The 24,084-nt window shown below is 43.9% G+C and overlaps 2 protein-coding genes and 1 long non-coding RNA gene across 5 annotated transcripts in view; 1 reads left to right on the forward strand and 2 right to left on the reverse strand.

Annotated features, from left to right (window-relative positions):
• CEP63 (centrosomal protein 63) overlaps window positions 1-100 on the reverse strand; it is a 59,149-nt gene extending 59,049 nt beyond the window's left edge. Inside the window, exon 1 of one of the 2 annotated variants that reach the window (XM_039243847.1) lies at window positions 20-100. The gene's annotated coding sequence lies outside the window, so the exon portion shown is untranslated. The remainder of the gene's footprint in view (window positions 1-19) is intronic. The other variant, XM_039243848.1, reaches the window with a different exon arrangement.
• ANAPC13 (anaphase promoting complex subunit 13) lies at window positions 29-7,246 on the forward strand. Of its 2 annotated transcripts, none has more exons than XM_039243852.1 (3): window positions 29-112; window positions 2,743-2,868; window positions 7,023-7,246. In XM_039243852.1, exons 2-3 carry the CDS (start codon window positions 2,770-2,772, stop codon window positions 7,146-7,148), a joined length of 225 nt encoding a protein of 74 aa, XP_039099783.1. In that variant the 5' UTR covers window positions 29-112; window positions 2,743-2,769; the 3' UTR covers window positions 7,149-7,246. The 2 variants fall into 2 exon arrangements, with proteins under 2 accessions (XP_039099783.1, XP_039099784.1); XM_039243853.1 differs by lacking the exon at window positions 29-112 and adding an exon at window positions 313-388.
• A 9,468-nt stretch (window positions 7,247-16,714) lies between these two features.
• LOC120239520 lies at window positions 16,715-23,710 on the reverse strand. The gene is made up of 5 exons (XR_005530450.1): window positions 23,589-23,710; window positions 21,022-21,186; window positions 18,671-18,796; window positions 17,503-17,649; window positions 16,715-16,774 (listed from the first exon to the last, which is right to left on the reverse strand). It is a non-coding gene; the product is annotated as an uncharacterized LOC120239520 (long non-coding RNA).
• Between the last annotated feature and the right edge of the window lie 374 nt (window positions 23,711-24,084).

Genomic DNA, 24,084 nt, shown 5'->3' on the forward strand with positions numbered 1-24,084 from the left:
CGCCAGCAAATGGGCTCACCCACATCCGGGAGAAGTCAAGAAAGGGGCGCGGGTCACGTGATGCTGAGGGTGGGGTCTGACGGAAGCGGGCGCAGCGCTGGGTGCCGCGCGGGTAAGGCTTTTCCCGCGCCCCTAGTCTGAAGGGACGCGGACGCGTTGCTTCCTCAGCGTCGCCCTTTCTCCATTTCCATCGGTGGAGGCTGATGGCTTCACTTCATCCTCACACTTTCGTTGGTGCACGCCGTGGCGGGTGGAAAGGCACTTCCGTGGCGGTTCTGGGCCTCCCCCGCTTCCACATTTGGTGTATCCAGCTTCGAGCCGGAAGCCGGAACTGTTGGGCGCCCCCACGCGTCTTATGGATGGTGGTGGCTGGCGAGGGTCATTTCTAGTAAGGGAGAAGGTCGTCCCATAGATCTTGTAATTAACTGTTCGCAAAGCGATAAAGTGCATTGATGAGATAAAACGTGCACCTGTGCCGCGGATCATTTCTAGTAAGGGAGAAGGTCGTCCCATAGATCTTGTAATTACCTGTTCGCAAAGCGATAAAGTGCATTGATGAGATAAAACGTGCACCTGTGCCGCGGAAGGGACGCACCGCGGGTCTGGGAAACCCATGTAATGGGCATTGTGACAAGCTCCCAATTGGAACTTTCGCAGTGCCCCCAGAACTAAGGGACCCCAGGAAGAACGGGAAGCGCTCTCTGCCTGGATCTAGGAACAGGCCTCCTGCGGGACAGGACCTGGGATCCAAGTTTTTTAGACTGACTAGGGGTTTGCTGCAAACAAAGGGATTGTAAAGAGCATTCCAGGCGTTGGGACTGTTACATTTGTAGGAAAAGTTTGCTCAGGAAGGTGGTAGTGGTTCGTTCTGTCGAGTGTGTCAAGTGCTTCGTGACAGCGGGCTTTGTCTGGGACATTGCCTGTCTACGATGATTTCCACTCTTCAGCCCCTGCAGAGTCAAGGCATGTGAGCGCCCTACTCTGGAAATGGGATGTTGACCAGACGAGCTGAACCTATTGTTGAGTTAGGAAGGAAAAGTAGGCGTTAGTGATGGGGGAAAAAGGCTTTTACATGCGAAGTCTGTAAAGTGTGGCAGGGTTAGTGGTGTTTTGAAGAGGAACGGTTGAAAAAAGGTTGGGGCCAAGTTTGGGAAAGATGTGCTGAGTCTTTGCTGCAAAATTTACACATATTAATTGGAGACAAGGATACCTGAGCAAACCGTTGGAAAGACTACCTAACTTGTTAGGTGGATCCTAAGGACAAGAATGAAACTTTCTTTAAAGGCAGAATGCCTGCTAAAGGTAGAGTGATTTGAAAAACACTTCACAGAAAGGTGGACTCTCTGTGACTGGAAAAATTAACCAGTTCTGAAAAGCTAGAGAAATGAGGGTATCCCAGGGGACAGCGGCAAGGACAAAGGAATGGCAGCAGGAAAAGGGGCTCTTGTAGGAAGGAATTCCAAAAATGTAACTGGAATTGTATGTAAATTTCCTAAAGACAGTATCTTTATATTTGCCTTGAGTTACCCACTGAGTCGTCCTGGATTAATTCTTGAGCAAAACATCACAGCTTCATCTGTTTCACTGGAGACAGAAATAACTGGACACCTTCTGCTTCAGTTTTGCCTGGCTCTTTACCATGGGGTCAAAAACTCTTATCCCACCTCAACCTGTGTAATTACTACCTAGGCATTAGGGCTGTCTTGCGATCATGCTATTGGGGACAAGCACAGACCTGTCTGAAGGAGTTGGAGCCCACTGCTAAAGATTGTTCCTGGTGTGAATGTTCACAGCCTCAGAAACTAGGAGTGCTTTTGGTGCCATTGGCTTCCAGGCCTTCAGGATGGCTGCTTTGTGGAGGGAAGCACAGTAGGGTCATAACCCATAATGAAGAAGCAGAGTCCAAACTTGGAGACAGGGAAGCCAGAGGCTCTCTCCATGCTGGGTGCAGCTGTTTAGGAGAAAAATAGAGAATCAGCTATGGCCAGGGAGCTAAGTAGCATCTTGACCACTTGGTCCAGGCATTGAAGGAAGTACAGCAAAAAAAAATCAGGAAGGAACCCCAAAAGGAAGCAGAAATGGGCATCATAGGGTCATGCTACTGTTGTTCACCTGGAGGTGCTCCTTTCAGAACTTGGGTTAGATGCTGTTTTAAGAAGGGACGCAGTTTTCCTTTGTGAACTTAGCTGAGGAGTTCTGTCAGATCTGTAGTTGGTTACTTTGTGTAGCCCCCAGTCCAGTATCTCAATGTGTTCATTTAGCCCCTGTGCCTAAGGATGCTAATATTAGAGCCAAGGCAGGTGGAGACTGTTGTAAAAATATTGCAGGAAAAGGCTAAAGGGGACAGAGAGGAGATTTGGTTATGAATCAGGGATTCGTCAAAGACATCCCAAACAGGGAAAGCTAAGTGTGCGTATCAGGAGAGAAAAGCTACATTCTAGATATACTGTGGCCTTGTACACAAGGCCTCTGTCACACTGGTCTGTCAACTGGGCTATGTCTGATGTCCTGTATATGCTATACAGCATCCATCAGCAGTGGGGAGGGCGGGCAGAAGGGAGAAACTGTGATCTTATAAATAAGCTGTCCCCTGACCCAGATGAGAAGATGAGTCTTTCCCATTCCCAGGGTGACGTCACACCAAGAGACACATGCAGGCTAAAGAGCCTGGGGAATCCTAGTGCTAGACTATATCACCTCTTCAGCATTCGTGTTTAAGAAATCACACTCTTTGGCTTACAGATCTGACAAGATCCAAGCTGCACGAGAATGGACAGTGAGGTACAGAGAGATGGAAGGATCTTGGATTTGATTGACGATGCCTGGCGAGAAGACAAACTGCCATATGAGGATGTCGCAATACCACTGGTAGGTTCTAACTTGTGCCAGGGATGGTGGGCTAAAGGTAGGTCTGGTAGACACTAGTAGATTAGGATGTCAGTGGACAAATAAAACAGCTGAGCACAGAAATGCAAGCTGTGGATTCCTCTCACTCTAGAAGACCCTGGATAGCTTGACCTTTTTATTTGAAGAGAAATGTGGTTCAGAGAGCTGATATGATGAGTTCAGTTAGGGCTCACACCAGGACTGGAACCCAAGACTTCTGAGCCATGTTCTGTCCACCGCCATCAAAGCCACTAAACCAGATAATGAGAGCTTAATGCCCAAGATGGAGTGGAACACGATGCAGTGGCATTTACACTCTATTTCCTACTTGTCTACTTGTGGTTGGATCAATTGACACCTTTAGTGACATACTCTTGAAACACACACCTCTCCTAGATTTCCTGGAAAATGTTTGGAAGATACCTGGCTGTTTTGCATTTAGACCAAAAGGGCCCTGGGATACTCTCTTCTTCCCTGGTCTCTGGAGAACTCTCCTGCACGGAGTTTGTTGAACCTCATGCAATAATAAATGATCTAAAAGTTTTTGCATTTGTAAGGACTCCTGGGTGGCTCTGTTAATTAAGTATCCGATTCTTGATTTTGGCTCAGGTCATGATCTCATGGTTCACAGGGTAGAGTCCCCGTTGAGATTCTCTCTCTCTGCCTCTCTCTCTGCCCCTCCCCCACTCACACACACTCTCTTGCTCTCAAATAAACATTTCTAAAAAATAAAAGTTGTGCATTTATAAATGTTTGTTTAAAATCCTCTATATGTCATAGAAGCCTAACACAAACAAGGAGAACAGGCTTTAGGGACTTTTCTGTAGAGCACGCCAGGGCCTGGAGAGGAGCTGTTAATGAAATGCAGCTTACAAGAAGACTGCTGGTGCCGTTGACTGAGAAGTAGACTTCAGCTTACATACATTTTCATCTAAAGTTAAGAAATGATAACATTAATACATCACAGCTTAGTTCAAGTTTAGAAAAATAGTCAAAAGAGAGTGCATAACAAGAATTATAGCTGCCACTCAGTACCAGTTTTATGCCATGGACTGATGTTGAAATTTGATGTGTGTTCTCTCTAACCCTTGAAACACCCTTCCAAGGGTAGTAGTGTTAATCACATTTTACAGGAAGGAAATAGGATCAGAGAGGCAAACTTGTCCAAAGTCCAAACTTAGCTGGTAAGTTGGGTTTTCCTACCTAGGTCTGTGTGAAGGCTGCAGATCCTGTCTTATAAACTTGTGTTTGTTTTTTCAACTGACAAGCATTTTTTTTAAGCCTACCATATGCCGTAAGACTATGTGAATGTCAGGAGTAGTTCCTACCACTGGGGGTCTAGAGAGGCAACATACATAAATAAGTAATTATAGTAAGTGTTATAAATGGGCTGTGAAGAGCTACATAGGATAGGAAGTGGCTGATTGCCCTTTCAGCATCAGGAAGGGCTTTAGAGAGAATATAGTATATACGCTGGTCATAAGGGAGGACCAGAAATTTAGGGGGGATAGACAAGGGCACTCCAACAGAGGGGACAGAAGCTCAAAGGCCCAGAGTTTTTAAAGGCTTTGCGAGATGGTGAGACATTCGTTGTGGATGGAGAATATATTTGTCATCTAAGGTAGGCAGAAAAGATGGACTTGGACCAGATTTTGAGAGGAGTATCTGATGCCATGCTTCAACTGCAATCTGAAGAGAGCCAGGAATGAGTGGTCTGCAAAATATAAATCTGCCATGTGCAAATTTGAGTTTTAGAAAATCAGTGCGACAGCATTGTTAGACGATGTGTGACATGGAGAAAGGGACAAATGACTGGGTAGAGGGATGAGTAAGGAAGTGATTGCAGTAGTATATCAGCAGGGGAGGAGGGCCTAGACAAAGGCACGGCACCGGAGGGAAACTGCTTAACTCTGGACAGGCTCATGGCAGGATTTGGGGACTGCTGCTGTGGAAGAGGTTGAGGGAGACAAATTTCCATGCTAAACAGCCAAACTATAGCCTAGCCTGCTTGCTAATCGCTGTCTTTTCCTGTGTCTTGTGATTCTAAGACAGTGTGTGTACTGGTTACCTTTTGTTGCTGCCTAACAAATCTCCCCCAAGGAGAGTGGCTTGAAACAACAGCTATTTATCTCATGATTTTGTGGCTCAGCTCAGAGGGTCTTCCAGTCCTTGCCAGCTTGGCTGTTCCCTGCTGGATTTGGTGGTGCTCTGCAGTCAGCCAGAAGGCCAGCTGGAGGCTGGGTGATAGGCAGACTTGTCACATATCTGGTAGGTAGCAGGTTGTCAGCTGTGATGGCGAGGTGCTTACGCCCACGTCTCATTATCCAGCAGACTGGGCTAGGCTGCACATGGCTGTCTCGGGGCTCCAAGGGCAGCACGAGAGGAAGTGTGAGGCTGCCTGGAGCTTAGGCCGACAACAGCCCACTGACACCGCAGCTGCTCTCTGTTAGCCAAAGCAAGGCGCTTGGCCAGTCCCGATCTGCAGTTGGGGAAAAGGGACTCTGCCTTTTCATAGGAGTAGCTGCCAAGAATTGAAGCCATTTTGCAGTATACCATATAATTGATGGTTGTGTTTATGATACCTGAGGATTCTACGCGTTTGTTTTCCAAGCATATATACATTTTTTTTTAATCTTGGCATTCATTGCAAGAGACAGTAGTGACCCAATGAAAGACGTTATTTCAGAACATATACCACAGATAAGGTGAAATTAAGTAAAGTTGCTTGTCTGCGAATTACATAATTCATTAACGAGGGACTTGTTTATGCTTTGTCAGCTATATATATTGGAAACAAACTTTCTCTTTAAGTTTGAATGTATCATTGCATTATAGTAAATGATAATTTGCAGTTTGTACAGATATGTTTGAATCTCCGTATTATGTTGTATCTTGTAAAACAAGATATATGTGATTCAGATAATTCTTGTACCTATTGTAAGTAAATCATTTTATGTGTATTGAACAACTTTAAAGGAGAAAAACATTACAGTATTCTTACAGTGCAAAATGAAATCCAATGGGAAATCCTAAGTCTCGGTATTGAGGAACAATTAGCTGCCCCCCCCCAAAAAAAGTTGTAAATTCAGGTAATTAAAAAGAAATAAATTGGTGTCAGTAAACTCTGGCACAAAGCAAAATCTCGATAGTAATACATTTAAATTTAAAATATAAGGAAACTATCAAAAGTTCTCAGCACATAAAACATGGTTGACTGTTAGGTGATGGATGTGTTGATTAACCTTATTGCAATGATCATCTCATAATACATACCTGTATCAATTCATAATGTCATATACCTTAAACTTATACGATGTTACATATAAATTAAATCTCATGCTGAAAAATATATATGTCAGATTCTATACTAAGTGTGGCCCGTGGCTTACCATTCCAAGAAAATTGTTGGCAGGATATGAACTGGTCATTTGTAGGGATTTATGTTGCTATGCTCCGTCACTAGGGGGAAGTCTCACCTATCATGTACATTTTCAGTGCTCTCCACTTAATAATATGAGCATGTTGGGGACAGAATAGTTTTGTTTAATTTTAATAACATTTCTTATGTTTAAGGAATATTCCAGCAAATGTGGTATTCTATTAAAGCAGCCTCCCCAGAAAAGATTCAGTATTGGGTGTTTTCAGCGATCCTAGCCACTAGTAATAATAGCAGCTATTTCTTGAGCATCGGATGGCCCCTGCCAGTGGTGAGCACTTGATCTCATTTGGTCTTCATAGCTGTCCTATGAGGTGATGGCCCCTTTTTCCTCTCAGTGCCAAAGAGAAAACAAAGGCTTCAAGGGTTTGAATACCCCCAGCAAAGAGTGGAATCGTGGGTTTGGACCCCAGTGGCTTACAAAAGCCTGTGCTCTCATCCCTCTGCCACACTGCTTCCTGCACCAAGTGCCCGAGTCCTGATGCTACCGTTCCCTCCTGCAGATACCAGGGCACATGTCAGCGATACGTGTATTTCCTCATGTCTTTTTATCCTAGGGCTTTCTTGAGGATACATTTCTGTCAATTATGCTGCCTGCTTCTAAGAACTCACAGGTTTTAATTCTAAGTACTCTTGAGTGTTAAGGGGTTTGTTAATGCAGAGAATACCAGTGTTCTGAATGTTCATTGTACCTTTTCAGAATGAGCTTCCTGAACCTGAGCAGGACAACGGTGGCAGCACGGAATCTGTAAAAGAACAAGAAATGAAGTGGACCGACTTGGCCTTACAGTATCTCCATGAGAACGTTCCCCCTATAGGAAACTAACACCTGGCTCCTTTTTCATGGACGGATTTTGTTTTTAATATATAAGACACCAAGGTGGCTCAGTGGTTAAGCATCCAACTCTTGATTTTGGCTTAGGGCATGATCTCACTGTTTTTGAGACAGAGCTTCGCACTGGACTCTGTGCTAACAGTGTGGAGTCTGCTTGGGATTCTCTACCCTTCTGTCTCTACCTCTTCCCCAGGTGTGCACATGCACACGAGCACTCTCTCTCTAAAACTAAATAAATAAAAATTTTTAAAAATTAATAAAGTAAAATGAAAAACATGTAGATATAAAATGTTTTCTTTCATTCTCCTAATTCAGATCTTGAAGTGATAAAGCTATACTCAAAAATTTATACCCACTTAGTTTGTGGAAGCAAAGTGCAATGTGAAAATACTTAAAAGAATGAGAAAAAGATTTCTCAGGAATGCAGAATATTTGGCCCTTGAACTGAAAGTCCTCCATTCACTAGCTTGTGTTTGAATGTAAGAGGTTCAACATTTGCCTTTAACTCTGATTTTGCTTTACTGTCAGAGTTTAACACATGCCAACTACTTACGTGTGTTCTGTGACACAAGTGATTAAAAACACAAGAGGGACAGGCAAAGACAGGAAAACAGATGTAAGAAGAGTGTTAACTTGTCTTGGCGCCTCCCTCTAAGGCATTCTGAGCAGGCCGATAGCACAGTGCAGGTGGAATGAGTATCTAGATGATCCTGTTCACTGATTGGTGGAATTCCTAAGATTCCCCATGGCAATTTCAAACTTGGGAAAAGTTTACAGATTAAAAGTTATCTGGCAGGTACCTCTGTTCTCCCTACTAGTTAATTTGGTGCCACTGGAAAGGACCTTTGGCAAGCTGGACCACTAGTTTTACCCAGTAAAAAGATTTCACATTTTCCCAGAGTCCTTTCAGATACAACAGAAACAACACAAAGTCCATGTTGAGTTACACATTTCTGTGAGAACTCTTATTTTGAAAACCACATCCATGGACATCTATCTCCTGGAATTATTTGCTTCTGTTAAGTGGTTCTTGTTTTCTTACCCAGGTTGTGAACTGTAGGGAGAAACCTTGGCTTGCATTTCTGTATCTCTCATTCAAAAACTAGAATCACTGGGGGTGCCTGGGTGGCTCACTTGGTTAAGCATCCGACTTCGGCTCAGGTCATGATCTCATGGTTCATGTGTTCAAGTCCCATGTCTGGCTCTGTGCTGACAGCTCAGAGCCTAGAGCCTGCTTCAGATTCTGTGTCTCCCTCTCTCTCTGCCCCTCACCTGCCTGCATTCTGTCTCTCTCTCTCAAAAATAAACCTTAGAAAAAAAAAACTAGAAACACTGAATTGAAGTCTCTACTTTTTTTATGGAGTCTTTTTGTTTACCTAACTTTTAGGAAGAAGTATATCAGAAATAAGCTGATTTTATGGTTTCCATCAGAAAACACGGTTGTAGCCACTCTCCCATAATCCAAGCACATCCAGGCTAATCTCCCTGTGCATCCGTGTCCTGCCTAGAAGTCTTTCATCTCAGAATAAAGACCCCAAGTCACCAGTCCCTCAATAATGAAAGACAGACAACCCAGTGGAAAAGAGAATTGCAATGTTTAGAAAAAATGTATACTAAGAGAAAAACTTTCAGAAACTTAAAGTATTTAGACTGCCACAGTTCTCGCAGATTCCAAAATGAGGGTTTTATTATAATTTTAGTTGAGGTATGTGATACTGAAGACACTGTCACCTAGGAACCTAGCAGATGTTCTTAGGAATCCAGCCTCTCCCGGGAATACTGGTACGCCAGTAAAACATAGAAGCTATCTAGATTTTCATTGAATCAGAATATGATGCCTGTAAAATAGCTGTTGATTTATTTGCTTGGCCTCTACCCTCATCTGAGAACTGTCCCCCATGCCAAATTGATCTGTGATGTGGTGCCAGAACTACAGGTCATTGCATGGAGTTAGGTGACCAATCCTGAGCCAGACAGATAGTCCCCTGTGGCTCTGGAATCTGCCTACCTAGGACTGGTTTGACGAAGACGGCCACAAGACATGATAGGCGGCTGCTGTAGGTTGGCTTTTCAAACAAATGTTATCAAAACACCTGAACAGAAAAGTCTGGGGGTGCCTGGGTCCAGTCCATTAAAGCCTCCAACTTTGGCTCAGGTCATGATCTCACAGTGTGTGAGGTCAAGACCCGTGTCGGGCCCAGTGCTGACAGCTCAGAGCCTGGAACCTGCTTCAGATTCTGTGTCTCCCTCTTTCTCTGCCTGACCCTCCACCGCTCATGCTCTGTCTCTGCCTCTCAAAAATAATAAACAGACATTAAAAATTTAAAAAAAAAAAAAAAAGGAAAGTCTGCAGACCAAGCCCTGAGAGGCTCTGTTTGTGTGGCTTTCCAATTGAAAACAGTACATGGCTTTCTTCTGTAAAAGTCACCTCATGTGGTGCTGGGAATACGGCAGTGAACAAAAGTATGGCTCCTGCCTTTTTTAGTGGGGGAAACAGGCATTAAACCAAGAGTTATACAAATCTATGCTTTTAAATTGTGATATATGCTAGGAAAGGAGAAAAGCATGTCGTAAGTGACAGCCTAAGGGCTGGGTACCTAGAAGCAAAGCCTGAGGTAGAGTTTCTTTTTTTTTAATTTTTTTAATGTTTAATTTTTTATTTTTTTTTAATATTTTTATTTATTTCTAGGAGAGAGAGAAAGAGACAGCGTGAGCAGGGGAGGGTCAGAGAGAGAGGGAGATACAGACTCTGAAAAAGGCTCCAGGCTCAGAGCTGGCAGTCAGCACAGAGCCCGACGCGGGGCTCGAACCCACGAACCGCGAGATCATGACCTAAGCGAAAGTCAGACGCTTAACCGACTAAGCCACCCAGGCTTAGTCGGTTTATTTTTTTATTTTTGAGAGAGAGAGAGAGAGAGAGAGACAGTGTGAGAAAGGGAGGGTCAGAGAGAGAGGGAGATATAGAATCCGAAACAGGCTCCAGGCTCTGAGCTGGCTGTCAGCACAGAGCCCGGCATGGGACCTGAACCCACTAACTGTGAGATCATGACCTGAGCCGAAGTCAGATGCTCAACCTACTGAGCCCCCCAGGTGCCCCCTGAGGTAGAGTTTCTTGTGTAGGGGATCTATTGAAGTTGTGGTATCAGGTGGGGCCTGTGAGGGAAGAGGAAGAAGCTGAGAAAAGATACAGCTTCACACTTCAACCAGGTTCCACACAATGTGATGCCACCAAGAGTTTTCCCATCTTAAGGCAAGGGGCTAGGCCTTTGTTTTCTTTTTAATATATTTTTTAACTTCTTTAATGTTTATTTATTTTTGAGACAGAGAGAGACACAGAGTGTGAGTGGGGGAGGGGCAGAGAGAGAGGGAGACACAGAATCTGAAGCAGCTCCAGGCTCTGAGCTGTCAGCACAGAGTCCAACGCAGGAACTCATGAGCCATGAGATCATGAACTGAGCCCAAATCGGACTGACAGAGCCACCCAAGCACCCAAGGGGCTGGGCCTTTGTATTCAGTGTGCAGTGCAGTCATTGGTCCTGCCCTCCCACCAGCCCCCAGGCACTGTGAGAAGGCTCTCCAGAGGACATGCTGCCGTGAGCTCTCGGTACCCAACACGGAACAAGTAGTCAGGGACCAGGGAAAGGGGATCTGGGGCCCAGTAGCAACTACTACCGGGTATAGAGAGTTGGCCTGGGGAGACCTGACATGATTAAATAATCATGGTGAGACATCGTGACACATAACTTCACAATATTATAGCACATAACTTCAAATATTAATGTTGTTTATGAATTTTTCTTACTACAAATAAGTGGTTGCTTTGTGCTTCCTGTTTCAAACAGAGAACTGGTATGTTCAAAAGCACCCCTACCCTTTGTTTGGGATGCAGGGGAGAGAGGGGGAGTAGGAGACTCTCAAGTGTAGTGGAGGAAGGCTGTGCCCCAATCGCTGGTTGTACCCAGTGGGGTGAACTTCAGAGGCTCATGGTATTGAGGTGTCTTCCAGCCTAGGCAAAAAGACGTAAGTACTGGAGACACCTCCTTCCAGGGGCCCTCTGAATTGGCCGTGAGGATAGCAGCAATGACCCAGATGGGCTGAAGAGTAGAGGGCCTCGCCCACTTTTGAGGTCATTCAACATCCCAAATGCTTGTGAGAACTTTAAAGGAAGAAAAGACACTCTACTGACCGCAGATGTGATTTCTGCTGCAGCACAGCAGAATGAGGCCAAAAAGGTTCGCTCTGAAGAAAATAAGAAAGTGGGCAATTTCTTGTACCCACCTTGAGTTTAGAGCCAAGATATGAAGGATGGAAAGGAGTAGGAAGGAGATGGGATTGGGGGGATGAGGATCCATGGAAAGGAGAGTGAAATGCATAAAGCTCAAAGGTAAGACTGGCATTATAATCAAGGCAGGGAGGAGCAGCCTCGATCAGATCTTATTTTGTCAAACAGAAGTTACTCTAGGTTTGACCCTCAACAAAGCAGGGATAGATAGAACGTACCTGAATATCATAAAGGCCATATATGAAAGACCCACAGCTGATATCATCCTCAACAGGGAAAAACTGAGAGCCTTTTCCCTACAGGCAGGAACAAGACAGGGATGGTCACTCTCACCATTACTATTTGACACAGTACTGGAAGTCTTAGCCTCAGCAATCAGACAACACACACACACACACACACACACACACACACAGGCATCCAAATCAGCAAGCTTTCACTACCTGTAGATGACATGATACTCTATGGAGAAAACCCAAAAGACTCCACTAAAAACACAGCTAGAATACAGGAATTCAGCAAAGTTGCAGGATATAAAATCAATGTACAGAAATTGGTTGCATTTCTATACACCAATAAAGAATCAGAAGAAAAAGAAATTAAGGAATTGACTCCATTTACAATTGCACCAAAAATAATAAGATACCTAGGAATAAAGCTAACCAAAGCAATAAAAGATCTGTACCCTGAAAACTATAGAAAAATTATGAAAGAAATTGAAGAAGATACAAAAAAATAAAAAAGCATTCCATGCTCATGGATTAGAAGAACAAACATTGTTAAAATGTCTATATTACCCAAGGCAATCTATACATTTAACGTGATCCCCGTAAAAATACCACCAACATTTTTCTCAGAGCTAGAACAAACAACCCTAACATTTGTAAGGAACCAGAAGAGACCCTGAATAGTTAAAGCAATCCTGAAAAAGAAAGCCAAAACTGGAGGCATCACAATTCCAGATTTCAAGCTATATTATAAAACTTTAGTCATCAAGAGAGTACGGTATTGGCATAAAAACAGACACATAGATCAATGGAACAGAATAGAAAACCCAGAAATGGACCTACAACTATATGGTCAACTAATCTTTGACAAAGCAGGAAAGAATATCCAATGGAAGAAAGAAAGTCTCTTTCTTTTCTCTTATGCATGTTGCTGGGAAAACTGGACAGCAACAAGCAGAAGAATGAACCTGAACCACTTTCTTATGCCATACAAAAATTAATTCAAAATGGATGAAAGACCCAAATGTGAGACAGAAAACCTTCAAAACCCTAGAGGAGAACACAGGCAGTAACCTCTTTGAACTCGGCCGCAGCAACTTTTTACTACACACGTCTCCGGAGGCAAGGGAAACAAAAGCAAAAATGAACTACTGGGACCTCATCAAGATAAAAATCTTCTGCACAGAGAAGGAAACAATCAATAAAACTGAAAGGCAACTGATAGAATGGGAGAAGATATTTCCAAATGCAATATCTGATAAAAGGTTAGTATCCAAAATCTATAAAGAACTCAAACTCAACACCCAAAAAACAAATAATCCAGTGAAGAAATGGGCTAAAGATAGGAACAGACAATTCTCCAAAGAAGGCATCCAGATGGCAAACATGAAAAGATGCTCAATCACACTCATCCTCAGGGAAACACAAATCAAAACCACAATGAGATACCACCTCACACCTGTCAGAGTGGCTAAAATTAACACAGGAAACAGCAGATATTGGCGAGGATGCGGAGAAAGGGGAACCTTTCTGCTGGTGGGAATGCAAATTGGTGCAGTCACTCTGGAGAACAGTATGGAGGTTCCTGAAAAAAACTTAAAACAGAACTGCCCTACAATCCAGCAACTGCAGTATCAGGTATTTACCCAAAGGATACAAAAATACTGATTCAAAGGGGTATGTGCACCCAGGTGTTCACAGCAGCATTGTTAACAGTAGCCAAACTATGGAAAGAGTCCAAATGTCCATTGACTGATGAATGGATAAAGATGTGGTATACACACACACACACACACACACACACACACACAATGGAATACTACTTGTTGATTAAAAAGAATGAAATCTTGCCATTTGCAACCACCTGGATAGAGCTAGTGTCTTATGCTAAGAGAAATATGTCAGTCAAAGATAAATACCACATGATTTCAATCATCTGTGGAATTTAAGGAAAAAAATGTGAACATTGGGGAGGGGAGAGAGAAGGAAACAAAGCACAAGAGACTCTTAAAGACATGTGACAGAAGGAGGTGGTGGGGGGTGGGCTAGATTGGTGATGGGTGCTCAGGAGGGTACATGTTATGAGCACTGGGTGTCATATGAAAGTGATGGATGACTGAATTCTACTTCTGAAACTGATATTGCACTACATGTTAACTAACTAGAATTTAGGGGCATCTGGGTGGCTCAGTCGGTTGAGTATCCTACTTCGGCTCAGGTCATAATCTCATGGTCCATGAGTTCGAGCCCGCATCAGGCTCTGTGCTGAAGACTCAGAGCCTGGAGCCTGCTTAGGATTCTGTGTCTCCCTCTCTTTCTGCCCCTCCCCCTCTCATGCTCTGCCTCTCTCTGTCTCAAAAATAAATAAACATTAAAATTTTTTTTTAAAAAGTTAACTAGAATTTAAATAAAAATTTGAAAAGAGAAAAAGGGAAAAAGTTACCCTGGATTTGGGCAGGTAAGAACAGGTGGAATGACAGAAGAGCTTAACATTGGCTCAAGAGCGAGGTGACAGTGGCTTGAGCTAGCAAGGTGGAGGTGGTATTAGAGGGACCATGGTTACCTCTTAGAGGGAGAACTGCCCAGGTAGGCCCAGTGAGAGGTATATTTCATGAAGCCAGCATGCCAGTCATGGTTGTGAGGTTCAAAAGTGATAGAGTGCCCAGTATGAGCACTGCTGTCATGACCCAGGGGTGAATTCTCTGAACCAGACACAGGACTCCAGAGGCAGCCTCCACCTTCCTGGGAAGGTAGTATTTGTGTCCATCCTTTGAAGCCCACTTAGACCCCCTTATTAACAACAGAGTACCAATCAACGACAGCCACAGTGAAACTGAGCACGTCTGAGAACTTCAGGTATAGGATCTCTAGTCTGCACATCCACTTTTGAAGGTGAATATTATTGTCCTCATGATCATGAGACAACAACTCAAAACTGAACAACTTGTCCCAAGTTGAAGCCCACTTGAGTAGTAAATGGATTGCAACCTAGGCTGGCTGATCTCCAAACCCATGTCCTCTCCTTGGACCATGTGGCCTCTCCTGTGAACTCTTCTGTAATCACTCCTCTCTGAAATGGGCAGGAAATCCTATTGGAACACTTAGAACTTCAAAACTGTTTACCTTGTTTCTATAATTGAGATAAAGAACTAAAAAAAAAAATTGTTAGGGACCCAGGAATCATGAAACATTTAAATATTCAACTTCCATGCCCATATATAACTCCTATAACTCAACTTTATCACTATGAGTCATACTGTTGTTTCTGGTTTTTATACAAGGTAAATTCCCTAAAGGTGTATTTTCAGATTTGGGGCGACCATAGCGGACAGCTTAATGTCAATGCTATTTGCCCAGCAGGGGGCGCGCAATTCTTTTGAGAAAGTCTGAATCTCAGGCAGGTCTTGGTAAACTAGGCTGAAGACGCTGCATATATGTGGTGTTTTACTTGGAATTGGTTCTGCAGGTCTTGGTTGCCCAACATGCTGGGTGGGGGTTTGTGTGAATCCCCGGGATTCCGAGCAGCCACCCTGGGATGGGGCAGCTCACTTAGTGGGCTCCTCACTTGTGTTTTGTGGGGAGCCAAATGAGGGCACATGGAAGGTGACAGCAGTTCAGAACTTTGACTACAGAAACAGGTAGCCAGAATCAGGAATTGTGCCAGCCTACGACCCCAACCCATATTCATATAGTCAGGCCTGGGAACTTTCATTAAGCTATTTCCCAGCTCTCTGTGTTAAATTATTTGGAGAATTTAGGCATCATTCTAGAATGATACATTAGTTTCTAGAAAGACTCTTTTCCATAGGTGTCTGTCCTGATTTGGCCATGTTTTATACACAGTTAAATCTGTTCCCCAGTTTCTTGCCATGCTTCACCCTGTCAGTGAGCCTCTATAGAAAGTAGTGGAAGGGGGGACGTGGCTGGCATGGATGCAATTGGACGGTCTCTTGAGAAGACTTCACATCTTGTGGCCTTGGTCTCTGCACTTGGACTAACCAGGACCCACTTCATGAACATGCAATCCATGTGGCAACAAGGCTCACACTCAGAAGAGCCTGCTGAGGCTGTTTGAGATTCTTAACAAGCGTCGAACACGGGGCCCCATAAATTACTCAGATGGTCCTTAAAACTATGGCAGCTACCTATAGGGGTTCCATGTTGGACAGTGACCAAATGCACCCAGCAAATGCCCTCACCTTGGAAATGAGAATTCAAGACACCAACTGTGTGCCTTTGGGCCATCAGAAAAGTAGGCTCATCCAGGAGAAGCAATGGGAGGAGAGCTGGGGCAGACCTCCAGGCACCATGAAAGCTGTTCCCATTCCTCATGAAAACCTATAGACTCATTGCTGAAATTGTTTCCTAAGCTTGACTGAGTCCTCTGTCATTGTTGCCCCCAAAACGCTGACCCATTCTACCCATTGGATAAGAGGGTAGATAGAGAATCACTAGAAGTACAACAAGAAAGGTTTTGTGGACAGTTGAGAGAACGTGAAGCAAGGTTATCACCCATCCCAGGGCATGTCTGCACCTAAATCTCATCTGGCTTTTGGCCAACTACTATATGAACTTAAACTCCATTGCCCTAGGTATAGCAGTGCAGCTGTCTCATAATACAGCCCCTGACTGAAATAAGATACGAGAGCACAATTATAGAGCTGAGAACAATGGTCAACACATGAGTTCATGAAGGGTTTCTGCCTGGGTTTTTATTTCAGTTTACCTTATCATGTTGAACCATACAAAAAAGCTGTTTTGGGGGCGCCTAGGTGGCTCAGTCGGTTAAGGAGCCAACTCTTGATTTTGATTCAGGTCATGATCTCAGTTTGTGAGATGGAACCCCGTGTCAGGCTCTGTGCTGAGCCTGCTTGGGATTCTCTCTCTCTCTCTCTCTCTCTCTCTCTCTCTCTCTCTCTCTTTCTCCCCCTTCACCCCCTCTCAAAACAAATAAACTTTTTTAAAAAAAGAAAAAGCTGTTTTTATAGGTCAAAAATAGGCACAATTTCCTGTTTTTTAGCTAATTTTATTCTTACCTAGAGCCAGTTGCACACGTATACACATATACACACACAACACACGCTGGATATGATGAGGGGAGGCAGGAGCTGGCAAAGGGTGGAGAATTTGAAAACAACCAAGTGACTCCAAAGGAAGTGAGGGTGGTTGATGTATAAACCCATCCCAGTTACTCCATGCCTTCCCTGGTGACTCAGATCCCCTTTATCCGGGGGCCACCACCCAAGGGCAAAGGGGATTTTCCTCCACCCACACCATGATCTCGCTTCCACTCTCTTGGCATCTCTGCCCATGCTTCCTGCCCTGCCCTCTCAGTCTCAAGCAGCCTGCCTGCCCCCACCACCAAGCACGTGGGCTGGTACTCACTCTCACTGGCACACGGTCTAACTATGAGGGATTTCTTGAGGAAGAAAGAGGAGGTAGCATCCCTGCCTCTCTGCAGAGGGCATGCCCTAACTCCTATCATCAGCTAGGACCCTACACCGCCTCCCCCAGCTCAGCCCAGACAGATGGAGTCGTGGGCTAACACAGGGAGGCCCTTGTCTCCAGTCTAATCTTCCTGACTCTTGTGTTTCCCCCTGCTCTCCTTCCAGTTTCTCTGGCTCTCAGCTCTCAGGGCTGTGCGGATGCTGAGAGCTACTCCTTCCCCTCTGCTCACAGCTCCTGCTCATCCAGGGCTGCCCTCTGGGAGATGAGGTGCTCACGAGTCTGAGTCCTCAGCCCAGGAGGACAGGGAGCAGTGGCTCCAGCTGCATACTAGAAAAAATGGGCCCAGGCAGGGTCAGAGAGCCCACGGACTGCTACTTGCCTCTCTCACCCGGTTCCCTGCTTCCTCTCAGTCAACCAAGCAGGCAAGACTCCTCTGTGCATGTTTCTATTCCTCTCTTTCTTGCTGTTTGGCTCTTCTTTAAGCACTTATCTAAACATCTTCCTCCACATTAGACTTCTTTCATGCTGCAAATACCTTTAAGGTAGAACATATGTCAAGCAAGCGTGTACCTTGTGTATTTTACACAAGTTACTTACTTCATACCATGTTTAAGTAAACCACATACAGGCTGCTGCAAAATATAACAGCTTCGAGTATAGACTTTGGAGGCAGAAAAATCTAGGGTCGGAACCCAGTGTAGCATGCACCAGCTACCCGTTCCCAAGCAAGTCATTTATCTTTGTGAACCTGTTCTTGGATTGGAAATAGGGTTGACAGTACTGCTCCCATGATAGGCTTATTGAGGTACCAAATGAGCCAACACAAATAAAGCACTCAGAATCGCTTCTGGCATATGGTATGCACTTGAAAAATATTAGTTCTTGCTGGTTTTCAATACAATAAAACAATTAAGCATTTCAAAGCAATTCTATGTTGATACTCTGAAGTCAAGCAAAGAATAATTTTATTCTGTAAATAATCATTCATAAAATAGTCCTCAGGAATTAAAAATTTTGCATGGTAGGAACAGCAGTGACTTAGGAGTCACTAAGATCTAGATTCAGGTTCTAGCTCCATCACTTACTGACTGTGTGACCCGGAACCTGTGTGTTAGCCTCTGAGCCTACATCACAGAGGTCGGGAGTAAAATAAGTACAGTGCACACAAATCTGTTGTGTAGTTATAAAGCTATATATAGTTAAGTTAGATATCATAATTTATTTACTCTGTACATTTTTAATTGATTCTCAAATTCATGTTTCATGCAACTCCTTAATGCTAATTTAAATAAAATACACGTGCATGTGGACATATCTGTATGTGAATTTGCGTAAACATGTTTTTAAAAGTCTGGAAAGAAAGGCAAGCCAATTATTGGCAATCATTGTGTCTAAGGAGGAGGTCAGACTGACCAAGAAGGAAACTGCCATATCTTACATTATCTCCTGAAAAAGTGGTCGGATTATGGGTAATCTTAAAAAATAATAATGTAGATATTATAAAAATCAGAATAGCATTGCTTAAAAAAATATTCTCACTGATTTTGAATACAAACCTGGGGTATGTGTTAAAACTTGCATCAGCATTCAGTAACTTTCATTCTGCTGACATTCTGCAAGTGTGCCAACTCTGTACAAAGCACTCTGGGAGATGCCAACCTGGATCAGATGTGGAAGTCTACCTGAGATGACAACATATTAGTCCAGGTAAAACACTTATGCCAAGGGTGATAATCTACGAAGAAAGTGGCCAATGTGGCTGGTGCACTATAAGTGCTCACTAAATACTTACTGGATAGATGGAGAAGTGAATGGATGGCTGGGTGGATGAATGGATAAACAGATGTAGAAAAAATGCCTTGGAAGAGGAATAATCAAGATGTCTGGTCGATTCAGTCAGTAAAGCATTTGACTCTTGGTCTTGGGGTTTGAGCTCCCCCATTAGGTAGAGATTACATTTTTTAAAAAGGAAAAGGAATAATCTACAGCTATGGGGATTTAGGAACACTTTATGGAAAAGACAGCCTTTGAAAGGCTAGATTTAGACATCTAGAGATGGGAGGCAGAGTTGGCAAGGGGCCTTATAGTAATGATATCCTGTCATTTCTCTCTCAATCTCAGTGTTTCCCTCCCTCTCTTCCTTCCTTCTCACTGAGAGTAGAGCTGGTATGTTTGGAAACAGGTGGGAGGTTTTCTTGGCCGTCACAGTGACTGGGATGATGGGGAAGTAGATGTCAGAGAACACTGCTGCATTTAGTGGTATGTTGGCCAGGGCTGTTAAATATATCGCAATAAAGAACTGTGATACCAGTGGTGATCACACTGAGAAACACCGGTAGGTAACAGAAGTATCATAAAGAAATTATTACACTGTCACAGAGAAAGTACTGAGGAAGATAATCTACACATGTCTTCTGTTTTTGTGGACAAATCAAATCCTATGGCCTCCCTTCTAGAGATGAAGCAGGGAAATCATACTGGAAACGCCCATGGGGGTTGCTGAACAGACAGCCTCTTAACAGATTAGACCTTGGTCTCGAGGAACAGGAGATACATCCAGGTTTTTGACTAGAGGAATGATCTTGTCATATCTGTGCTTCAGGAAATGACAATCCCCTATTTTAAAAAGAACTAAAATGTGAAGTGATGACAAGTTAATTTTTTTAAAGTTTTACCCTGCCTTGTTCTGCATCAGAGAAACCTAAGAAAGCTAAGAGAGCATTCTATATTTTACAAACTTCTCCAAATTTAATGTAGGATAAAAAAAATTGATTTAACAAACTAGGCTGGGACAATCTGGATAAACAAAAACAAAACTAAGATTGATCCCTACCTCAAACCGCATATTCAAGATGGTTTAAAGAATTAAACCTAAAAAACTGTTAAAGATGTTAGGGAGAAATGTAGCTGAATACTTTAGGAAACTTGAAGTAGGGGAGGCCTTCCAAAGTAAAACCCAAAGAACCACAAAGTACGAAAACAGAGAAACTCAAGATTTCTACAGAACAAAAAAGGTAAAAGTAGAAGCTCGTTTTAACATATATAACAGACAAAAGATTCTTTTCCAGATAACCTACAAAGCTTCTATAAATTAATAAGAAAAAGATAACCCAGATGAAAAATGGGCAATAGATTTAATTAAGCACTTCACAGAAAAAAAAAGATATAAAACATGAAAATAGGGGCGCCTGGGTGGCTTAGTCGGTTAAGCGTCCGACTTTCGCTTGGGTCATGAACTCGCAGTTCGTGGGTTCGAGCCCCGTGTCGGGCTCTGTGCTGACTGCCAGCTCGGAGCCTAGAGCCTGTTTCGGAGTCTGTGGCTCCCTCTCTCTATTACCCTCCCCTGCTCACGCTGTCTCTCTCTCTCTCTCCTAGAAATAAATAAAACATTAAAAAAAAATTTTAAAAAAACATGAAAATAGGTTTATGGCTGATATTTCATATTGATTCATTCAATTCCATGCCTACTATCCTGTAGCTTGTTGCATGTTGGAACCTAAAAAGATAATGCCGGGACACCTGGGTGGCTCAGCCAGTTAAGCGTCCGACTTCGGCTCAGGTCATGATCTCACGGTTGGTGGGTTTGAGCCCCATGCTGGGCTCTGTGCTGACAGCTAGCTCAGAGCCTGGAGCCTGTTTCAGATTCTGTGTCTCCCTTTCTCTCTGACCCTCCCCTGCTCATGCTGTCTCTGTCTTTCTCTCAGAAATAAATAAAAAACATTTTAAAAAATGATAATGCCTACAATTCCCAGGCTCCCTTAGAGCTGAGCTTCTGTACGTAACCAGCCAGGGCAGATATACCATCAAGAGATCGACTGACTCTCGTGACACTCAGGGTTAAAGGAGGTGCTTATTTTTCTTTGGTTTGCTTTTTTATTTCCCTGCATCAACATAGCAGCAATCTTACCGTCTAGATGTAGTCTCCAGCTCCATAGGCGCTGTGGATAGGATGTAAGGTATCCACAGTGCAGCTGAGGCAGCATGGTCCTGGACACCAGGTATGTCTGAGGCCTCCAGGCTTCCAGATTATCAAGTCAGCAGTTGAGGCACAGCCTCTCGAATCCCCAGTTTCCTGGTCATGGCAGAAGAAGAGGCTCCTCTGGCAGGTGTCCTGAGCTGGAGCTTGGGGGTCAGTCCTACTTTTTCATCTGATCTCACAAATCGTAAGCAGCAATGTCATATTTTAAATCAAGCAGCTTCCCTACTCTCTTTCTACTTATCTTTCTACATAAACTAAGCAGAGTAGCTGCTAAACTCTGAAACAATGGTCAGCCTTATTAAAAATCAAAGAAATGCGGGGCACCTGGGTGGCTTAGTCGGTTAAGCATCCGACTTTCGCTTAGGTCATGATCTCACGGTTCGTGGGTTCGAGCCCCGCATCGGGCTCTGTGCTGACTGCCAGCTCAGAGCCTGGAGCCTATTTCAGAATCTGTGTCTCCCTCTCTCTCTGACCCTCCCCTGCTCACGCTGTCTCTCTCTCTCTCTCTCTCTCTCTCTCCTAGAAATAAATAAAACATTTTTAAAAAATCAAAGAAATGCAAACTAAAGCCACAGTGAAATGATTTCTCACTGATCAGAATATGAATGATTACAAAGATGGATGGGGTGGCTGGGTGGCTCAGTTGGTTAGGCGTCCAACTTCAGTTCAGGCCATGATCTTGCTGTTTATGGGTTCAAGCCCCACATGGGGCTCTGTGCTGACAGCTCAGAATCTGGATCCTGCATTGGATTGTGTCTCCCTCTCTTTCTTCCCCTCCCCCACTCACACACTGTCTCTCTCTTTCTCTCAAAAATAAAAAACAAAACAAAAAACCCAAAAAACATAGATAAAATTCAGTGTTGCTGAGGGTAAGGGGAAAGGGGCTCTCTATTAGAGCTTACGTACGTCGCTGCAACCATTTGAAGAGCCGTTTGGCAGAATCTACCCAAATATAAATCATATTTATGCATGCATTTATGCATGCATCATATCAAACCCAGAGAGGGCATCAGGCCTCTAGGCATTGGCTGAAGAGAAATACTACTACATGTCCTCAAAAACACATTTTCCACAGATATTAACTGCATCATTGTGAGTAATGGAAAGATAACAACAACTAGCTGCATTGTCCATCAAGAGGGAACAGTTAAGAAAATTATTGTACAGCCATTCTTTGGAATGCTCTGCAGCAGTTAAAGAATGAGGCCGAGCTCCAAGCACTAATATGGAAAGATCCCAGACATATTTCCAAGTGAAAAATAAATGGCAAAACAGTACGTATAGTATGATCTCATTTACGTTTAAAAATACATATAACAGAATGTGTTTCTATTTAAACATGCATATATCCGCATAAACATAGCCAAAGGTCAGGAAGGGCACAAACCAAGCTACTCTGTGGGGTGGGGGGGAGGCTGGAGGAAGGGCTTGGGCAGGACTTGTACCTCCTGTCTGTACTATTTGAATGTCTGAATATTTTACAGTAGGAATGTATTCTATTAGAATGTCATATAGTACATTAATACATATTTATGTATTAACATATAAATTAAGAGGTCATACTTACTATAGGGGCACATACTATAGGGTCACACTGTAGGGGCAAGCTTCCAACTCTCAAATGCCTAAGCAAAATATAGAGATTGATTAATTGACCTGTCTGCTATCCACCTATCATCTATCTAGAAAAGGAGAAAGCAAACATGACAAAAAGTAACGCACTGAACCTAGGTGAAGCAATATGGGTATTCATTGCACTTCATTCAACTTTTCCGTTTTAAAACTTTTTTCATAATATAAAGTTAGAAATAAAATGCATCAAATACACATCCTTGGACCCACACACGCTTTTTCTGTGCAAGCGGATTTTTTTCAGAGGTGGGGACCAAAGCCTATGCCTTGCACAGCTGCTAAAACAGCAAACAGCATTGGCAATCCTTCCCACTGACTTCTTAGAGCAAGTGTGCCTCACTCCTGAAGCCAGTGTCCTGAGTAACTTCAGAGGCCTTCGTGGGCAAGAACAGGGATTGACAGCAGGCCCCTGCCCAGTCCCTCGGCAGGCAGTCAGGGCCAGAACCTGTTGGCGAGTAGGGACCTACCTAGCTGGCTCTCCAGGGGCCTGCAGAGCTCATGGCCAAGGGCACTCCCCACCCCCAACACACATGCCAGTGCATATTTATGAAGCCCCATGAAAGGTGAAGTAGCCATCTTTAAGAAGGGGACCTGGGGGCTCCTTGGCCACTCCAGGGGGCTCTGAAAAGATTCCATTCATTGGAGCTGCTGTACTCAAGACCCCACATTCAGTCCTCATTCTGGTGTTTATTTTTGACATAACAGTGTGAGGAGAATGGGGAAAAAAGGAATTGCAAAAAAAGGAACTGGAATTTTAATGAGAACCATCTGGAGTCAAGGGTGCGATGTTTGGTACAAGAAAGTAATTCCTCAGCTTAAATGAGGAAAAAGAGAAATGGAGCAAATTGTTATGTTGCGCTTACCCCCAAACTGATGCTGAACAGAACCACCCAGAACGCTGGAACATGCACATCGCACAGGAACGCGGCTGCGACAGGGCCGTGGAGGGACGTAGTGAGCAGTGAGGAGGAATGTTTCTCCTCCGCCAAGGAGACTTTGAGGGATGGGTTGTGGTGGGCCCTGGGCCAGGGCCTGGAATCTGGGTAACCATGGAAACGGGCCCGCGGGTGACAACAAACACGGGATGGAATTTCAGCGTTCGCAGCCAGGCCACGGAGGAATGGGAAAGTTCGGGAAAGTTTTTGTGTTTGTTTTTAAGCCGGAGTCGAGGAAGGCACAGAAGGGAGCCGCAGTGTTCCAAATACACGGCTCCCTGCGCAGTACCCCAACTGAGTCCCAGGAAGCCAGGTTCTCTGCGAAGCTCTATTTCCACTTTATTCTTTCCATTTGTTTATAACCCACCGCATTCCACCAAGGATTCTGTGGGGTGAAAGCCACTCCTGAGGGGTCTCGGTGCAC

This window comes from Hyaena hyaena, unplaced genomic scaffold (assembly GCF_003009895.1).
Source record: "Hyaena hyaena isolate Hyena2069 unplaced genomic scaffold, ASM300989v1 scaffold_234, whole genome shotgun sequence".
Classification (NCBI taxonomy): Eukaryota; Metazoa; Chordata; class Mammalia; order Carnivora; family Hyaenidae; genus Hyaena; species Hyaena hyaena.